The sequence below is a fragment of the Vulpes vulpes genome, chromosome 6 (assembly GCF_048418805.1).
Source record: "Vulpes vulpes isolate BD-2025 chromosome 6, VulVul3, whole genome shotgun sequence".
NCBI lineage: Eukaryota > Metazoa > Chordata > Mammalia > Carnivora > Canidae > Vulpes > Vulpes vulpes.
Window position 1 is genome coordinate 129,188,287 of NC_132785.1, and position 19,030 is coordinate 129,207,316.

The 19,030-nt window shown below is 44.0% G+C and overlaps 1 protein-coding gene across 9 annotated transcripts in view; it reads left to right on the forward strand.

Moving 5' to 3' along the window:
* The first annotated feature begins 771 nt into the window (after positions 1 to 771).
* MARK3 (microtubule affinity regulating kinase 3) overlaps positions 772 to 19,030 on the forward strand; it is a 122,878-nt gene continuing 104,619 nt past the window's right edge. For all 9 annotated transcript variants that reach the window (XM_026012640.2, XM_026012641.2, XM_026012644.2 and 6 more), the window contains exon 1: positions 772 to 1,057. In XM_026012640.2, coding sequence (XP_025868425.1) covers positions 1,007 to 1,057 — 51 coding nt within the window. In that variant the 5' untranslated portion in view covers positions 772 to 1,006. The remainder of the gene's footprint in view (positions 1,058 to 19,030) is intronic.

The following is a 19,030-nucleotide window of genomic DNA, read 5'->3' on the forward strand; positions in this document are numbered from 1 at the left end:
TCCTCGACTCCCGCGTCACCGCGAATCGAGAGGAGCCCGGCCCCTCCCCGCAGCCCCGGCCCTACTACGACCGCGGCGGCCGCCCCGCAGCCTCGGCACACAGCAGGCGTCCCACCAACCCCATAAAGGCCACCCCAGCAGTCGCGCTCCAGGCCACCGCCCAGGGCCGAGCGCCGACTCCTCCCCGGGCGCCGGCAGCGCCCACCGCGACCCACCGCGACCCACCACCCTTCCGCGCTCAGGGCGCCGCCTCCTCCACCCCGGCCAGGACCGAGTCGCCCCTAGCAACAGCAGCCGGGCTGGCTTCCTCCGGCCGCGCTGATTGGGCGACCTCCGGGAGGCGGCGGTGCCGTCACTTCCGGCATCCGGAGGCAGCAGAGGAAGCCGAGGGGCGGCCATCTTGGGTCCGTGAGGCTCTGAGGTACCGGGAGCGGCGGCGGCGGCGGCGGCCACCGGGTGGAGGCTGAGGCGGCAAGCGAACCGGAGGGAGCAGAGCAGCCGGGCGCAGGCGCCGCCTCCGCAGCCCCCTCCATGGTCGGCGCCCGCAGCCCGCGGCAGCCTGTCTTGCACCGCACCTCGTCCACATCCTCCTCCTCCACTTCAGGGGCAGCCGGCGGCGCTGTGTGGAGGCCCCGGCGCTGAATTCGGCGGCGCGACGGGCGAGGGCGGAGGAGGAGGCGAGGGGGTCCCGGCCCGAGGGGCGCCCTGAGGCGCGGGCACGCCGGCGGGCCGACCCGCCGCCCGCCGCCGCCGCCACCGCCGGCCCGGCCCCCGCCGCCCGCGGGGCTCCTCGGCGCGGCCGCCGGGGCCGGGGGAGCATGAGCCCCGGGACCCGCCGAGGGACGGCCCGGGCCCGGCCCGGGATCTAGACGGCCGTGGGGGAGGGGAGCCGCCGTCGGTGGCGCCGCTCCGGAACCGCAGGGCGCTCGAGGACGCGGTCGCCGGCCCCCCAAGGCCGTGCTGTTTTGTTTCACCCTCGCATTGTGCAGAAGTGAAGTGAAGTAAAATGTCCACTAGGACCCCGCTGCCAACGGTGAATGAAAGAGACACTGAGAACGTAAGTGCCCGCGCCGGCCGTGCCCGCCGAGCTCGGGGTCGCAGGGCCGGGGCGCGCTGGCAGCCGCGGGCGGACGGTGGGCACCAGCGGGGCGGCGCGGGCGTTCCCGGTTCCGCCGGGCCTGGCGGTCGGGGTCGTGGGGGGCGCGCGGGGCCTCGCCGGGCCTCGCCCGGCCTCGCCCGCGCGTGTGTCGGTTGTTGGCGGCGCGTGGAGCGGCGGGGAGGCAGGGCCTGCTGTTGGGTCGGGCAGGCGGCTCTAAGGGACTGTCGGGTCGGAGCCAGCGTCGTGGGGCTGATGCGCAGGAACCGACTGGGTCAGGCGGACTGTCCTGTACACCCACCCGGGTGCCTGAAGCGGTCTGGAACTAAGTTGAGTGACCGTCCCTACCACCGAGTGGCCCCTGAGGGATGTCCGAGGGCCCTTTGGAAGGAACTGCAACGCTCTAGCTCTAGAGCAGAGAAGTTTGTGGAGACAGTACAGACCGCATCCCTGCGCATCTGTCAGGAGCGTTTGAAGGGCAGGTGTCTAGTAAAGCTGCGCGGCCCCTCGGTGCCGGCTCGGGGACACCCGCCCCCGCCGTAGTGGCTTCCCTCCTTCCCGTGGCCGGGGTGGCCGGGGTGGCCGGGGTGGCCGGGGCCAGCCTTTGGTCCCTTCCAGCGCTCACATCCTGGGACTCTCTAAAAGGAACCTTTGATTTTGTTCACGTAGACCTTTTGAGAAGGCCAGGAGCGGCATTTTTAGGGAGTGACAACTTGTAGTGGAAATTCCTTTGGGCGAATGTTGACTCTGCCCGAGTGCTTTCTGAACTCTTCTCTAGCACAGGGTTCAGAGCCGTTCCAGTCTAGCCGGGAGTTATCTTCTGTAAAACATCTAGCGAATAGCTTGTGAAGAAACTTCACTGGCCTTTCATTATACATGTTATGAGGTAATTCCTTGGCAAGAAAATGCCATCACTTAGGAAAAGCTTTCTCGCTCTGCCTGTTTCCATGCTTTCGACAACGTCCAGAGATATAGTGGCCTCTTGGTATCAAATGCCTTCATTTTAATCTTCAAAATGCTACTGTGTGCTGGATAACTATCAGGCGATTTAATCTGTTTATGTGAACTTTGGTCTAAAGCATTCATGTAGTGTATTAATATATAGTATTTAGTGCTCTTTTTAACATTGTTAAGTAATACAATGGCATATGTTCCTTCACCTGAGATGGATTAGAAAGTTCCATAAAAAGTGAATAATATAATGTCATAGACTAGGTGAGTCAGGGAATTCATTTTCTTAGAGACCTTTTGAAGAACCTGTTTCTGACTTCATTTTCCTACTCCTTGATTACACTGTAGAATGGAGTAAGCAAAAAACAAAAAACAAAAAACAAAAACAAAAAGCAAAAAACAAAAAAACCCAAAACGAGTTACTAGTTTTGGTCTCTGACTTTCACCCAGTGAAGCAAAATCTTACATTGACCCAAGAGCAGGAGCTCCATATTTTCTTTTTTCTTTTCTTTTCTTTTCTTTTCTTTTCTTTCTTTCTTTCTTTCTTTCTTTCTTTCTTTCTTTCTTTCTTTCTTTCTTTCTTTCTTCTTTCTTTCTTTCTTTCAAGATTTTATTTATTTAAAAAAATATTTTATGTATTCATGAGGGACAAGAGAGAGAGGCACAGACACAGGCAGAGGGAGAAAGCAGGCTCCATGCAGGGAGCCTGACATGGGACTGCCTGCTCCATATTTTCTAAATGAACTAAAGCCAGGGGCTCCTGAGCAACTCAGTCGGTTAAGCATCTGCCTTCAGCTCAGGTCATGATCTCAGGGTCTTGGGATAGAGCCCCAAGTTGGGCTCCCTGCTCAGCAGGGAGTCTGCTTCTCCCTCTGGTCCTCTCCTCTTGTACTCTCCACTGCTCATGCTCTGTCTCTGTTTGTCTCTCTGTCTCTCTCAAATACATAACTAAATAAAATCTTTAAATGAACTGAAGCCAAACCAGTCAGATTTGTGATACTGAAGGATTTACACTAAAGAGTGTTTTTACTTTGTTCTCCGGTAAATTTGTTGAATTATGTTTTATTATTTTTTTATTTTTTTAAAGATTTTTGGGCAGCCCAGGTGGCTCAGCGGTTTAGTGCTGCCTTCAGCCCAGGGCGTGATCCCCGCATAGAGCCTGCTTCTCCCTCTGTCTGTGTCTCTGCCCCCCTCTCTCTCTCTCTCTGTGTCTAATGAATCTCTCTCTCTGTGTCTCTCATGAATCTCTATCCCAGAAGTGGCGTCTGGGTGGCTCAGTCTGGGCAGAGAGGGGCAGAGACACAGAGAGAGAGTAGCAGGCTTCCTGTGGGGAACCCGATGCGGTACTCCATCCCAGGACCCCGGGATCACTCCCTGAGATATGCTCAACCACTGAGCCACCCAGGCATCCTTTGAATTATGTTTTAATCTTTTTATGTGTTGTTAGAAGCTACTAACTTTATTTTTTAAAAACAATGTAGGATATGGAGTGTGCCTTTATTCTTGTGGAATGTATTTTTTTTTTTAATTTTTATTTATTTATGATAGTCACACACACAGAGAGAGAGGCAGAGACACAGGCAGAGGAAGAAGCAGGCTCCATGCACCGGGAGCCCGATGTGGGATTCGATCCCGGTCTCCAGGATCGCGCCCTGTGCCAAAGGCAGGCGCTAAACCGCTGCGCCACCCAGGGATCCCTTGTGGAATGTATTTAAATTTGAATTTTTGACAATGTTAAAATCAGATTTGTAACACATCATTGCATTAATTCACCATGCCCTGTTCCATTTTTTAAGTTGTGTTAGAATGTTCCGAAGTAGTAGTGTGTTTTTGACAGTGTGGTGCCCTTGTGTCAGTGTTACACATCTCCTGTTTGCCGTGTTATTCACCTGCCATTGCTGAACTGCTGAGTATTAGACTTCCTGCCAGTTGGGGAGGATACAAGAATGAATTGGAAGCTCTCAGTTTCCGGAGCAGCTCTTTGGTCAAAGGTTTATTGACATAGGACATTTACTCTTTTTAAGTGTAAGGTTTGATGAGTTGTGACAAATGTATAGTTATGTAACTACCATCACAGTCAAGATATAGAACATTTTCATTGTCCAGAAAGGTGCTTAACTTGTGGCCCTTTACAGTTATTCCCCTTTCTTCCCCCAGCCCTTGGCAACCACTGATCTATTATCTGCCCCTATAGTTTTATCTTTTCTAGGATGTTATATAAATAGAATCTCTGTTCACATTTGTGTATCAGTAGTTCGTGTCTTTTTATTGCTGAGTGGTAGTTCATTGTTTGGATGTACAAATTTTTTTTAAAAGTTTTAGTTTTTAAAAAAATTTTTATTTTATTGTTTTTAAAGATTTTATTTATTTATTCATGAGAGACACAGAGAGAGAGAGAGAGAGAGAGGCAGAGACACAGGTAGAGGGAGAAGCAGCTCCATGCAGGGAGCCTGACGTGGGATTTGATCTTGGGTCTCCAGGATCATGCCCTGGGCCGAAGGCCGCGGTAAACCGCTGAGCCACTGGGCTGCCCCAAAGTTTTAGTTTTAATTCCAGTTCACATACAGTGTTATATTAATTTCAGGTATACAGTATAGTGATTCAGCATTTCCATACATTACCCAGTTAATGTACAACAATTTTTCATCCATCCACCATTGATGGATGTTTTGGCTGTTATGACTAGAAGCTTTGCCTTTCTTTTTTTATTTTATTTTATTTTATTTTATTTTTTTATTTTTTTTTTAAGCTTTGCCTTTCATTTTGTAAAAAGACTTTCCATTTTGCTTATCCTGGGAATCTTATTTATTTATTACTTTTTTGAGCCCAATGTGGAACTTGAACTCATGTCCCTGATCAAGACTTAAATTGAGATCTGGAGTCAGACACTTACCAGACTGAACCACCCAGATGCCACTCCTGGGAATCTTATTTAAATTTTAAATAGGGGGATCCCTGGGTGACTTAGTGGTTTGGTGCCTGCCTTCCGCCCAGGGCATGATCCTAGAGTCCCGGGGTTGAGTCCCGCCGGGCTCCCTGCGTGGAGCCTACTTCTCCCTCTGCCTGTGTCTCTGCCTATCTATCTCTGTGTGTGTGTGTGTGTGTGTGTCTCGAATGAATAAATAAATATCTTAAAAATAAATAAATAAATTTTAAATAATTGCAGGGGTGCCTGGGTGGCTCCTTTTGTTAAGCATCTTCCTTCAGCTCAGGTCATGATCTCAGGGTCCTGGGATCGAGGTCCACATGGGGCTCCATGCTCAGCATGGAGTCTGGTTCTCCCCCCTCTGTGTGTGTGTGTCTCTCTCAAATTATCTTTCTAGAAAAGAACAAAAATTATTTTTAAAATTAATTAAAAAAAATTTTTTTTAGGATTTTATTTATTCATGAGAGACAGAGAAAGAGAGGCAGAGACACAGGCAGAGGGAGAAGCAGGCTCCATGCAGGGAGCCCGACTGGGAACTCGATCCCGGGTGCCCAGGATCAGGCTCCGGACCAAAGGCTGTGCCAAACCAGTGAGCCATCCGGCCTGTCCCCTCCCCCTGCCTTTTTAAGATTTTATTTATTCATGAGAGACACAGTATTTTTAAAATTTAAATAATTGCATATAATTGTGATAGGAATGTTGCTTATAGATCAAGAATAATAAGAGGCAGGTAATTTGCAACAAGAATATTGCTTTCATCCTAGTACACTGCTATTGTTTTTCTTTTGTTTGGTTTACAGATGTGAATATCCACCTTTAGCTGATGGGTATATAAAAGATAATACTGTGGGCAGCCCCAGTGGCACAGCGGTTTAGTGCCGCCTGCAGCCCAGGGCGTGATCCTGGAGACCCTGGATCGGGTCCTACGTCGGGCTCTCTGCATGGAGCCTGCTTCTCCCTCTGCCTGTGTCTCTGCCTCTCTCTCTCTCTCTCTCTCTCTGCATCTCTGTGAATAAATAAATAAAATCTTTGAAAAAAAAAAAAAAGATAATACTGTTTGGGGCACCTGGGTGGCTCATACTGACTTTTGGTTTTGGCTGAGGTCATGATCTCAGGGTTATAGGGCTCGGTCCTCAGCATGGAGTCTGCTTGAAAGTCCCTGCTCCCCAAGTATAGAAGTAAAATCATTTTCTTAAAAGGGTAATACTGTTATTAAATCATTTTAAAACTCAAAAAAAATCATTTAAAACTCAAAAGGACTAATCAAATAATCCGAGCCTACTGAGGCTCAGGTGACGGGAGCTGCTTGTGACAACACTATTTAGTAGCAGCACCTCTATTAGGCTCCAGATCTCCGGTTCATTCCCCTCTGTTTTTTTTTTTTGTGTGTGTAGCAAGCTGTTCCTCAAAAGCTTACATACTGGTGTGCCTGGGTGGCTCAGTCGGTTAAGTGTCTGCCTTTGCTTCAGGTCAAGATTTCATGGTCCTGGGATCCAGTCCCATGCCAGGCTTCCTGCTGTGGGGAATCTGCTTCTCCTTCTGCCCCTCCCCCTTGCTCAAGCACACACTTTCAAATAATCTGAAAAAAAAAAAAACACCCCCAAACCCAAAAACCTTATGTACTAATTACTCAACTAGAGAGATGTAGTTGTATCAAAACAGTATAATTAAAATAAAACTTCAGTGTTTTGTTATGGAAAATTTCAAACAAATAAACAAGGAGGATTTACTACCTTTATCAGTGGTTCTCAGCCAGGAACAATTTTGCCCCCCCCCCCCCCCCCCCCCGTGGACATTTGACGATGTCTGGAAGCATTTTTGATTGTTACAACTGAAGAGAGTTTACTGACTAAATTCTGCTTAGTTTAGAATGCTGCTAAAATTTAAAAAAAAATGTTAAAAAAAAAAAATGGGATCCCTGGGTGGCGCAGCGGTTTGGCGCCTGCCTTTGGCCCAGGGCGCGATCCTGGAGACCCGGGATCGAATCCCACGTCAGGCTCCCGGTGCATGGAGCCTGCTTCTCCCTCTGCCTGTGTCTCTGCCTCTCTCTCTCTCTCTCTCTCTTTCTCTCTGTGTGACTATCATAAATAAATAAAAATTAAAAAAAAATGTTAAAAAAAAAAAAAGAATGCTGCTAAACATTTTACAATACACAGGACACCCCTTCCCCAACAAAAAAAAATATCTAGCCAAAAATGTCAATAGTGCCAGGGTTGAGAAACCCTGGTATATAGTTAGTCCTACATGTACTCAGCAGCTCAGTGGTGAGTCTTCATTTCAAGAAGCAAATTCTGTACATCATATCATTTCGTCTCTTAAGCTTTTAGAAGAGATAAAAGCTGTTTTTATGAAAATTATATCATAATCCCTTTTATCATTCCTTAATATCAAATATCCAGTCAGTTTTCAAATTTCTTCAGTTGTCTACTTAAAAATATATATATATATTTTATTTATTTGATAGACAGAGAACATGCGTGAGAGAGCAGAGGGAGAAGTAGGCTATCCCTGAGGGAGGGAGCCTGATGGGGGGCTCAATCTCAGGACCCCAGGATCATGAACTAAGCAGAAGACAGACCCTTAACCGACTAAGCCATTCAGGCACCCCAGTTGTCTACTTTTTTTTTTTTTTTTTTAAAGATTTACTTATTTATTCATGGCAGAGGTGGAGATAGAGAAAGAGGGACAGGCAGAGGGAGAAACAGGCTCTGTGCAGGGAGCCTGACGTGGGACTCGATCCCGGGTCTCCAGGATCACACCCCGGTGCTAAACCGCTGGGCCATTGGCACTGCCCCCGGTTGTCTACTTTTTTAACACTGTGTCCAAATTGGAACCTATCTTGGGTCCATGTATTATAGTTAACTAATATGTGAAATAAGATGCATTTTTGAAGGCAACAGAAAAGTTTATATTTTAGTTTATGTTCTGCAGTTGACTTGATTAGAGCCATGGTCAAATCCTGTTTGGACACTGGTAAAATTAAAAATGTATTTTTCACCTATATTTTAAAGCATATGACACCTTGTAAGCCTGAGTTATTTGCCAAAGTACGAGAAGCCCAGGGGCTTTGCCAATTATTTAACAGCTCCTGGTCTGTGTGCAGCATGTACTTACTTACTGTTAATGCAGACAAGCCATCAGAATCTCAGGATGCCAGGGTGGCTCAGCGGTGGAGCGCCTGCCTTTGGCCCAGGGTGTGGTCCTGGAGACCCAGGATCGAGTCCCACATTAGGCTCCCTGCGTCGAGCCTGCTTCTCCCTCTGCCTGTGTCTCTGCCTCTTTCTCTTGGTGTCTCTCATGAATAAATAAAATCTTAAAAAAAAAAAAAAAGAATTTATCTCTGTGGTGTTTTTGTTTAGTCAGCTATAGGTTATATGAGACTATTATAACCTATTCAAGTTTGAGTGCTTACTTTGTATATGACACTGTGCTAGGTGCCCTAGAGGATATACCTAGGAACCATATTGCACCTGCTTTTAGGACTTCTCAATCCCTACAGAACAAAGCACCCTGAGTTCTATGAAACTAGCCTCTCAAACTGTCAAACTGGAGCAGACACCAGTATCACCTGGAGGGCTTGTTAAAGCTGATTGATGGGCCTTACCCCCCCAGACCTTGATTCTACAGTTAGCATTTTTTTAAAGATTTTATTTATTCATGAGACACACACACACACACACACACAGAGAGAGAGAGAGAGAGAGAGAGAGAGAGAGAGAGCCCGATGCGGGACTTGATCCCAAGTCTCCAGGATCACACTCTGGGCTGAAGGGGGTGGGGGCGCTAAACCGCTGAGCCACCTGGGTTGCCCTACAGTTAGCACTTCTAACAAGTTCCTAGGTGTTGTTAATGCAGCAGGTCCATAAACGACATTTTAATCACTGCATTCGTATTCAGTGAAAGCTTGCCAACTAAACTATACTCCTTCAGATTGTATTGTGACTATAGAAGAGATTTCTAACAGATTAAATAAAAATTAAGTTCCATGAATTTTGGGGCGCCTGGGTGGCTCAGCGGTTGAGCACCTGCCTTTGGCTCAGGGCATGATCCCGGGGTCCCGGGATTGAGTCCCGCATCGGGCTTCCTGCATAGAGCCTGCTTCTCCCTCTGCCTCTTTCTTTGTGTCTCTCATGAATAAATAAATAAAATCTTAAAAAAAAAAGTTCCATGAGTTTTTAAAGTTGGTTCTTTGTAAGAAAGTGTAGTTATGGAGTGTAAGAAGTTACTATTTGCTGATCATATACTGTATATCAGGCAACAGTATTAATTACTTTATATAATATTTCATTTAAAATATAATGATTTGGGGGCACCTGGGTGGCGCAGTTGGTTAAGCATATGCCTTCGGCTCAGTTCATGATCCTGGGATCGATCCCCACATCAGGCTCCCTGCTCAGTGGGGAGCCTGCTTCTCCTTCTTCCCCTCCCCTGCTTGTGCTCGCTCACTCTTTGTCAAATAAGTAAATAAAATCTTTTAAAAATATATAATTTCATTTAATCTGCCTTTTAACTTTTAAGCACAACTATCTATTGAATAAAGTTGTTTGGGCCTTTTTTTTTTTAACATTTTATTTATTCATAGAGACAGAGACAGAGAGAGGCAGAGACACAGGCAGAGGGAGAAGCAGGCTCCATGCAGGGAGCCTGACGTGGGTGGGACTCAATACCAGGTTCCCGTGATCACACCCTGGGCTGAAGGTGGCGCTAAACCGCGGAGCCACCCAGGCTGCCCTGTTTGGGGCTTTTTAAAAAAGTTGATCTGAGGGATCCCTGGGTGGCGCAGCGGTTTGGCGCTATCCTGGAGACCCGGGATCGAATCCCACGTTGGGCTCCCGGTGTATGGAGCCTGCTTCTCCCTCTGCCTATGTCTCTGCCTCTCTCTCTCTGTGTGACTATCATAAAAAATAAAAATAAAATAAAAAAAAATAAAAAGTTGATCTGAGAATACATATATTTTATGATGTCAAAATGTTTTGAGAAAAGATCTTATAGACTTCAATTTGAGGATTTTTTTTTTCTGTATGTAAGTCAGGTAAAAGTGGGAATTTGTAATGAGTATAATATCATTCATTTGATTACGTATGTAGTACATGATTATTTTACATTGTAATAACTTGTAAGAGATCTATGGTTTAAGGTAATGGTACCTGTTTTTTTTTTGTTGTTGTTGTTATTTTTAATTTAAAAGAGAATTGCTCTGAATTCTAGGATATAGCCAAATTTTATCCCTGGAATTTCTTTTCAACCTGGAAGTAAGTCAGGGAATGCAGCCCTTTCTGATCACCACTGGGAGGACTAAAGCATAAAATGCTTTTCTCAGTGTTAGGGGCCATGGGGAGAGGGCTGGAAGAAGGAAAAAAAAAGGAAAACTCTTGTCTCACTTCCATTTTGTTTTATTTTTATATATTTTAAAATATTTTTTAAGAGATTGAAATAGAGAATGTGTTTGTGTGTGTTTGCAAGCGGGGGAGGAGCAGAGGGAGAGGGATAAGCAGCTCCTGTGGTGAGCATGGAGCCCAATGCAGAGCTTGATCTCACTACCCTGAGTTCATGACCTGAGCCCAAACCAGGAGTTGGACACTCAACTGACTTAGCCACCCAGGTGCCCCCCCTTACATAATAGATGTATATATACATATATATATTAAGATTTATTTATTTATTTGAGGGATCCCTGGGTGGCGCAGTGGTTTAGCGCCTGCCTTTGGCCCAGGGCGCGATCCTGGAGACCCGGGATCAAATCCCACGTCGGGCTCCCGGTGCATGGAGCCTGCTTCTCCCTCTGCCTGTGTCTCTGCCTCTCTCTCTCTCTCTCTCTGTGTGACTATCATTAAAAAATAAAAATAAAAAAATAAAATAAAATAAAAATCTTAAAAAAAAAAGATTTATTTATTTATTTGAGAGAGAGTGTAGGGGGTACTCTGGGTAGGGGGAGAGGGAGAGAGAGAATTGCAAGGAGACTCCACCCTGAACACGGATCCCAACTCAGGGCTCCATCCCATGACTGGGAGATCATGACCTGAGCCAAAACCAAGAGTCCGATGCTCAACTGACTAAGCTACCCAGGCGCCCTGATACGTTTTTTTTTTTTAAGTAAACTCTACCCCCATTGTGGGGCTTGAACTCACTACCCTGGGATCAAGAGCCACAGTCACATGCCAGCCAGGTGCCCCATCTCCCCTCCACTTTATTTATTTTTTTAAAAAGATTTTATTTATTCATGAGAGACACACACACACACACACACACACACACACACAGAGGCAGAAACACAAGCAGAGGGAGAAGCAGGCTCCCTGCAGGAAGCCAGATGCGGAACTTGATCCCGGGACCCCAGGATCACACCCTGGGGCGAAGGCAGGCGCTAAACCGCTGAGCCACCCAGGGATCCCTCTCCCCTCCATTTTGAACTTTCAAATTAAACCTGAAGGAGAGAACAAATCTCTTCCCTGGGAATATCTCAGCTTTAATGTTGTCTTATACAAGAATTTAAAGAATGTGTTTGGAGTTGGTCTGCAAGTAGTCATCAGGAGTTTGTGTTGACCCATTTGCACCTGCATGTAGAATAATTAGAAGGGTGGAAGTTGGCACTGGAAGCAAGGATTTTTTTTTTTCTCCTTCGAGGTAGAGTTCTTCAGCATTGTATTCTAGCCATCTGAGCTGCTCAGCCATGGTTAGTCTTGTGTAATCTTTTTTTCTTTTAAGATTTTATTTATTCATGAGAGTCAGAGAGAGAGAGAGAGAGGCAGAAAGAGAGAGGCAGAGGGAGAAGCAGGCTTCACTCAGTGTGGGACTTGATCTCAGTACTCCGGGTCACGCCCTGAGCCAAAGGCAGATGCCCAACTGCTGAGCCACCCAGGTGTCCCCAGTCTTGTGTAATCTTGTGTAGACTAGATAAGGCATTGTGTAAGTGTGTTACGTAGAATCTGGGTGCTCAGAATTGAAACTTGAACAGAGCAGGTGGTGTTTTGTTTTTATTTGTGGCTAATAGGCAGTTGCATTTGGGTGAATATTCAGTATTAGAGAGTTTGTATTATGGATGTTTTACATGAAAATGTGTATTGGTAGAATTTAGTATAATACTTGAATAAGCTGAGCCTGAAGGTTTTTATTCTAGAATTTCATATTAACCCCATTCTTTATTCAGTATCTTTATGACTTCATTGGCTACAATAGCAGATTCTAGCATGAGAATCCTGGAGAGGAGTCTACCTAGAACCATTCCTTAACTCAGCCTTCTGCTCTGAGAATTGCCATTCTTTATCCAGAAGAATAATTTAAACCAAGGCAATCAGCTTTTGTTGTTGATGGCATTCTGTTCACATACTATCTCCACCTTTCCTTGTCTTCCTTCCTTTGCTAACCTATTCCTAGGCCCTCCTTGGTATCCATAGGCATATAATAGCTCTATTAGCAGAATGGACTAAAGGAGCTTGTTTTCTTCTCTTAAAAGAAGGTTGCCATCTAGACGTTAAAGATACTTAATGATAAAGAACCTTCCACATCACATACCATGGTAATGTATTCCAGGTTTGTTTTTTTTTTTTTTCCATTTCTATTAACTTAGTTCAGGTTCCTTTTTTTTTTAAGATTTTGAGAGAGAGTGAGAGCACGAATGGGGGAGGGGTGGCAGAGGGGCAAACAGACTGCCTGCTAAGCAGGGAGCCTGAAGCAGGGCTCCATCCCAGGACTCTGAGATCATGACCTGAGCTGAAGGCAGACGCTTAACCTACTGAGCCACCCACGTGCCCTCGTTCAGGTTCTTAACCTTTATTCCCTGCTTATTGTATAGTGGTTTTTATTATTACTATGGAACAACTGGAATTCTACAGTTTGGTACCGTAAAACAACAGCTGTTTTATTATTATATTCACAGGTTGTGTGTAAGATATTCAGACAGGGGTGGCTTAACTCTTCTATATGGAACTTCAGTTTGGAAGATCTTAACAGGCTGGGGGATTTGAACAGCTGGGCTGGGAGATCCACATCCTAGATTGCTTCTTCATGCACATTTCTGTCACCTTGGCAAAAGGCACCTTGGCAGAAGGCTGGGCTCAGCTTGGACTCTTGGCAGGAATATCTACAACGGCTCCTCCAGCATGGAGGCCTCACTGTAATCAGACTTCTGAGGTGATTCAGCCTTTCAGAAAAGGACAGAAGCTGCCTTTCTTTTATGATCTAGCCTCAGAAGGCACATAGTATCACTTCTATCATTTTCTCTTCATTAAATCTGTCAGAAGCACTCAGATTCAACAGAAGGAACATGGACCTTACCTTGTAATGGGAAGCGTGTCAAAGATGTTGGGTGGATGTTTTCAAATCACTGTAATAGTAACTCTTTGGATTTATAATCTGATCTAGGATTTTATTTTCTAAAGATTTTATTTATTTGAGAGAGAGCACAAGCAGGGGGAGAGGCAGATGGAGAGGGAGAAACAGACTTCCTTGCTGAGCAGGGAGCCTGACATGGGGCTTGATCCCAGGACCCGGAGATCATAGTCTGAGCCAAAGGCAGACGCCTAACTGACTGAGGCACCCAGGCACCCCTGACCTAGCATTTTATTGTGACCAGAGAAATTAAATAACTTTTTTTGTGCCCTGGTTACCTCATCTATAAAATGCATTGGTAATAGTGATGGCCTCGTAGGGGTGTATAAGGATAAGGCCTTCTGTGCTTTGGCTTCCCTTTCCACTTTGTCCTCATCTCCTACCCTCTGTACCCACTACATCCATAGACCTAGGAGTCTTCTTGCTGTTGTGAACACACCAGGGACACTCCAACCTCAGGGCCTTTGCATTGCCCTTCCCTTTAAACACTTTGCTTCCAGATATCCTCATGGCTGATTTTTTCACCTCCACTTTTCACATATATTACTTCAGTGGTTTAATCACCTATGGCTCTCGCAGTCTCCCCAACCCTGATCTCGTTTTTCTTTTCTCTATTGCAGTTGTTATTTCCGACCTATTGTATTATTTACATATATCTTATGTTGATTGTGTTTTGTCAGTTTCCTCTAGTATACAGAAGGCCCCAGAGGGACAGGAATATTTGTTTTGTTTACTCATGTAACAGATACCTAGAACATGCTTTCCATTTATCACAGGTGATCAACAAAATATTGGTTGAATTACTGATTAGAAGGGATAGTATGGGTAAACCATTTAAAACAGTGCCCGGGGCGGGGGGGGGGGGTGTGGTTCTTGGGTGGCTCAGCGGTTTAGCACCTGCCTTTGGCCCAGGGTCCCAGGATTGAGTCCCACATTGGGCTCCCTGCAGGGAGCCTGCTTCTCCCTCTGCCTGTGTCTCTGCACGCCTGCCTCTCTCTCTCTCTCTCTCTCTCTCTCTCTCTCTCTCTCTGTCTCTCATGAATAAATAAATAAAATATTTAAAAAAATGATAAAAAATAAAACAGTGCCTAATACATAGGAAGTAACAGATAGTATTCGCCATCATTAATGTTAATGGTCTTTTTACTGGTTTTCTCATCTCTCTCCCTGTGTCCTTGGTCTCTCCCCTCTGTAATCATTTCACTGAGAGCATCTCTCTCTTTTTAAAATCTAAGGCAGCTTTCTTAAAGGGAGACTCAATGGATAGCATCTGGGCTTAGAAGTGGAGGGAAAGATGGGAGCCTAAGACTGGTTGAGGGAGTAATTAGGAAGACATGTATGAAGCAGAGTGGACAAGATGTGAAACAAAAAAAGAAGGAACAACAACAAACATACAAGAAGTTGGGATTTGGAGTTACATGGTTGGAATTGAAACTAGCCTTCAGGGCAGCCCGGGTGGCTCAGCAGTTTAGCGCCGCCATCAGCCCAGGGTGTGATCCTGGAGACCCAGGATCGAAGTCCCACGTCAGGCTCCCTGCATGGAGCCTGCTTCTCCCTCTGCCTGTGTCTCTGCCTCTCTCTCTCTCTCTTTCTCTGTCTCTCATGAATAAATAAAATCTTAAAAAAAAATGAAACTAGCCTTCAAATACAAGTAACTTAATCATGACCAAGTTGATTGACTTATCAGTGCCTCAAAAAATTTTATCTCATTTTTTTTTTTAAGATTTTATTTATTTATTCATGAGAGAGACATAGAGGGAGAGAGGCAGGGAGAAGCAGGCTCCATGCAGGGATCCCACATCCCCCGATGTGGGACTGGATCTCGGAACTCCGGGATCATACCCTGAGCCAAAGGCAGACCCTCATCCACTGAGCCACTCAGGCATCCCTTTATCTCAGTCTTTTACTATTGAGATATAATTGGCATATATAACATACTAGTTTATTAGTTTCAGGTGCACAATATAATGATTCAGAAGTTGTAGATTGTGAAATGATCACAGTAAGTAGTTAATTAGTTATTAACATCCATCACCACACATAGTTACAAATTTTTTTTCTTGTAATGAGAATTTTAAGATCTACTCTCATAGCAGTCTTCAAAAATAAATAGTTATTATTATCTAAAGTTACCATGCTGTGCATTTCACATTTTTTTTTTTTTTTTAAATCACAAGGGTATAACACCATCTACCCAGGGTTGTTGTGATTGAAGAAAATAACAGATAACTTGCTTGTGGGCATTCTACAGATGTTAATTCCCTCTTAAGTTAGTTTTTGTAGTGTTACTCTAAAAACTGGATAATCTAGAGTCTTTGGTTTAGCATTCGAAGTTCTTGATACAGCTTTCCAGCTTTGTTATTTCTAACTGCTGAACTCTATCTATAACCTTAATACTCAGCCAGACAATTCTGCTTGGCTGTTTGTTTGCCCGGAGATTTCATACTCGCTAGTTGCCAGGTCCTGTGTTCTGAGACTGCAGAAGGAATTCAGTCAAGTACTTTAGTGTAGGAATTAACTAAGCTAAGAAAGAGTTGGAGATAGAAGGGGGAGCAAGGCAGAAAGGACAGCCTAGTCAGAAGCATAACGATAAATTGCCAGCTATCATGATGTCAAGGAACTACAGCCTTTTTCTTTTTCCTTCCCTTCCAATGTTAGTGCGACGTGAAATGAGATGTGAGAGATGAAAATGGTTAGACATGCAGGTTGGGGGATGTTCCCCATCCCCCAGGTTTTTTTTATTAGCTTTCTTTGTGCTAGTGCCTGCTTGAAGTAACCTTTGTCTTCCATTAGAACTCTACTGTGTATTCTTCAAAGACTCCATTCCCTCACCTCTATGATTCCTTTTTTTCTTGCATCTCACTCAAATGTGATTACATCCTCTTGAGTGCTTAGAGCTGCATTTTCCTACACAGTAGCTGCCAGCCACGTGTGGCTACTGAGCGCTTGAGATGTGGCTAGTCTGAATTAGGGTGTTCTGGAAGTATAAAATATGTACCCAATTTCAGGGACAGTGTGACAGTATGAAAAAAGAATGTACAGTCTTAATCTGTTTATATTTTGTGTTGAAATACATGGGGATGTGTTGGGTTAAATAAAATACTATTAAAATTAATTTAACCTGTTGCTATGTTCTTTTAATGCTTCTACTAGAAAATCGAAAATTAAATATGTAGCTCACATTCTATGTACCAGATGGTACTTAGAGTACCTACTCTCTGATTTTCTCAGTGGGGCCACACTTGAGTTATTAACCCTAGCAGGGTTAGGAGTGCCTTAAAGGTTTGACACCATGCTTTATTTTATTGCTTTCTCTTGCTTGGCACTTAGTAGTTGCTTAGCCTATAGTTAACTGATCAAAAGCTACTGAGGGAAAGTTTTCTTTAGCCTCAAATTTATTTGTAATTCTTCTGAGGATTAGATGAGTAAACTATTTTTCAGTCTATTTCATAGTAGTAGTTTATTAAAAGTGAAAACTATTTCACTGAATTTATGGATATGAACAGTAATAGTTCCCTTTTTCTGTTGTTCATATTTTCAGAAACTTTTCTTTATAAACTCAGCCACAAAAAGTCACATTATCTTTGGTCAGTGTGAGCCCTTTCTCTTGTTTTATTTATTCTTTTCAATCTTTATATGTCATTTCCTTTATCTCCCTAAGATTGACCTTTTGTTTAATATATTGTAAAGTATATATGTATGTGCTCTTACAAAGTGTACATTTGGCATTTTATGTAAAATACCGCATATGTCTCGTCTATGCATCTAATCTGTAGTATCTATTCAAGGGCATGGCATTTCCATTTATTCGAGTATTTTTATGCCTTTTATTAAAAACTCAAAGCTTTCTCCAGAGAGTTTGTGAATATTCTTGATCAAGATAGTTTCTACTGGGCAGCCTGGGTGGCTCAGCGGTTTAGCGCGGCCTTCAACCCAGGGCCTGATCCTGGAGACCTGGGATCGAGTCCAACGTCAGGCTCCCTGCATGGAACCTGCTTCTCCCTCTGCCTGTGTCTCTGCCTCTCTCTCTCTCTCTCTCTCTCTCTCTCTCTCTTTCTTTCTTTCTGTGTGTGTGTCTCATGAATAAATAAATAAAACCTTTAAAAAAATTTTTTTAAAAGATAGTTTCTACCTGCTTTATAGTTTTTATTTATATCGTGAATAGTTATTTTTTGTTAAATGTTGTGGCAGGTTGCTACAGATGTAGAGAAATGTTATAGGTTGATCTTGTACCTTGCCAAACTCTCATGAGTTCTAGTGGTATTTCTGATTATGTTGGTTTGTAGGTAGATTATATCATCTACAAACAGTGACAGTTTTATCTCTTCCCTTCTAATTCTCACATCTTACCGTTTTTTTCTTAAAGTATTGGCCATTACCTTTAGTATCATGTTAAATCATAGTAGTGATAATAGGCAGCTTTGTCTTGTTTCTGATTTTAAATAAATGATTCTAAAGTTTCTCTATTTAGTGTAATATTTACTGAAGGTTTTGGTTCATGATTTTTATCAAATTAAGGAAGTTCTGTTCTCTTGTTTGCTAAAAGTTTTTTAAATCACAAATTGTTTAATCTTACCAAAAAACTTTTTGCAGTGAATGAAATAATCAGCCCACTGCTTTCAGAAGTGAAATTTGATTTTATGAGTATCTCTAAAGTACAGAATACTTAGGGGACAGCCCTTTATTGTCACAATTTAGCTTTGTAGAATTTTTTACATTTGAAAAACCTGCCCCTGTGTTAAGGAGGTGGCTTGTTTTTTTAAGGTTTAGAAGGAATATGTGGGCATGTGTCATGTGTTTTAAAAAAGGGACCGAGCTCTGTTCAGGAAGAGTTGAAATATGGTGTAAAGTTGTTTTATTTATTTATTTATTTTTAATTAATTTATTTATTCATGAGATACACAGAGAGAGGGAGAGAGATCGCACCCTGGGCCAAAATTAAATAAATTTAATTAATTTATTTATTCATGAGATACACAGGCAGAGGGAGAAGCAGGCTCCATGCAAGGAGCCCGACATGGAACTCGATCCTGGGACTCCAGGATCACGCCCCAGGTCAAAGGCAAGCGCCAAACCACTGAGCCACCTCCAGGGATCCCCTGTAAAGTTGTTTTAAATTTGATCCCCCCCCCCCCAGTTTTATTGAGAGGTAATTGACAAACATCACTGTATAAGTTAAGACATGCATCAGGATGGTTTGATTTATTCACATTGTAAAAAGGCTGTGCAGTATATTCAGCTAACATCCATCTTCTCCTATAAATACAAAAAAAGAAAAGAAATAAAGGAAAACAATTTCTCCTTGTGATGAGAATTCTTAGGATTTACACTTCCTTTTTTTTTTTTTTTTTTAGATTGTATTTCTTTATTAGAGAGGGAAGGAGAGAATGCATGCACGTGAGCAGAGGGGAGGGGGGCAGAGAGAGATGCAAACTCCCCACCAATCAGGGGGCCTGCTGTGGGGCTTGATTTTTGGACCCCCTGGATCATGACCTGAGCCGAAGGCAGATGCTTAAACGATGGAGCCACCCAGGCAACCCAGGATTGACACACTTTATGACTTTCCTATATATATCATAAGGCAGTGCTAGCAAGAGTAATCATGTTGTACATTACTTATTTACTGTAAAACTAGAAGTTTGTACCTTTTGACTATCTTCCTCCAATTTTCCCTTCCCCTATCCATTACTTCTGGTAACCATAACTATGATTTCTTTTTCTATGAGTTT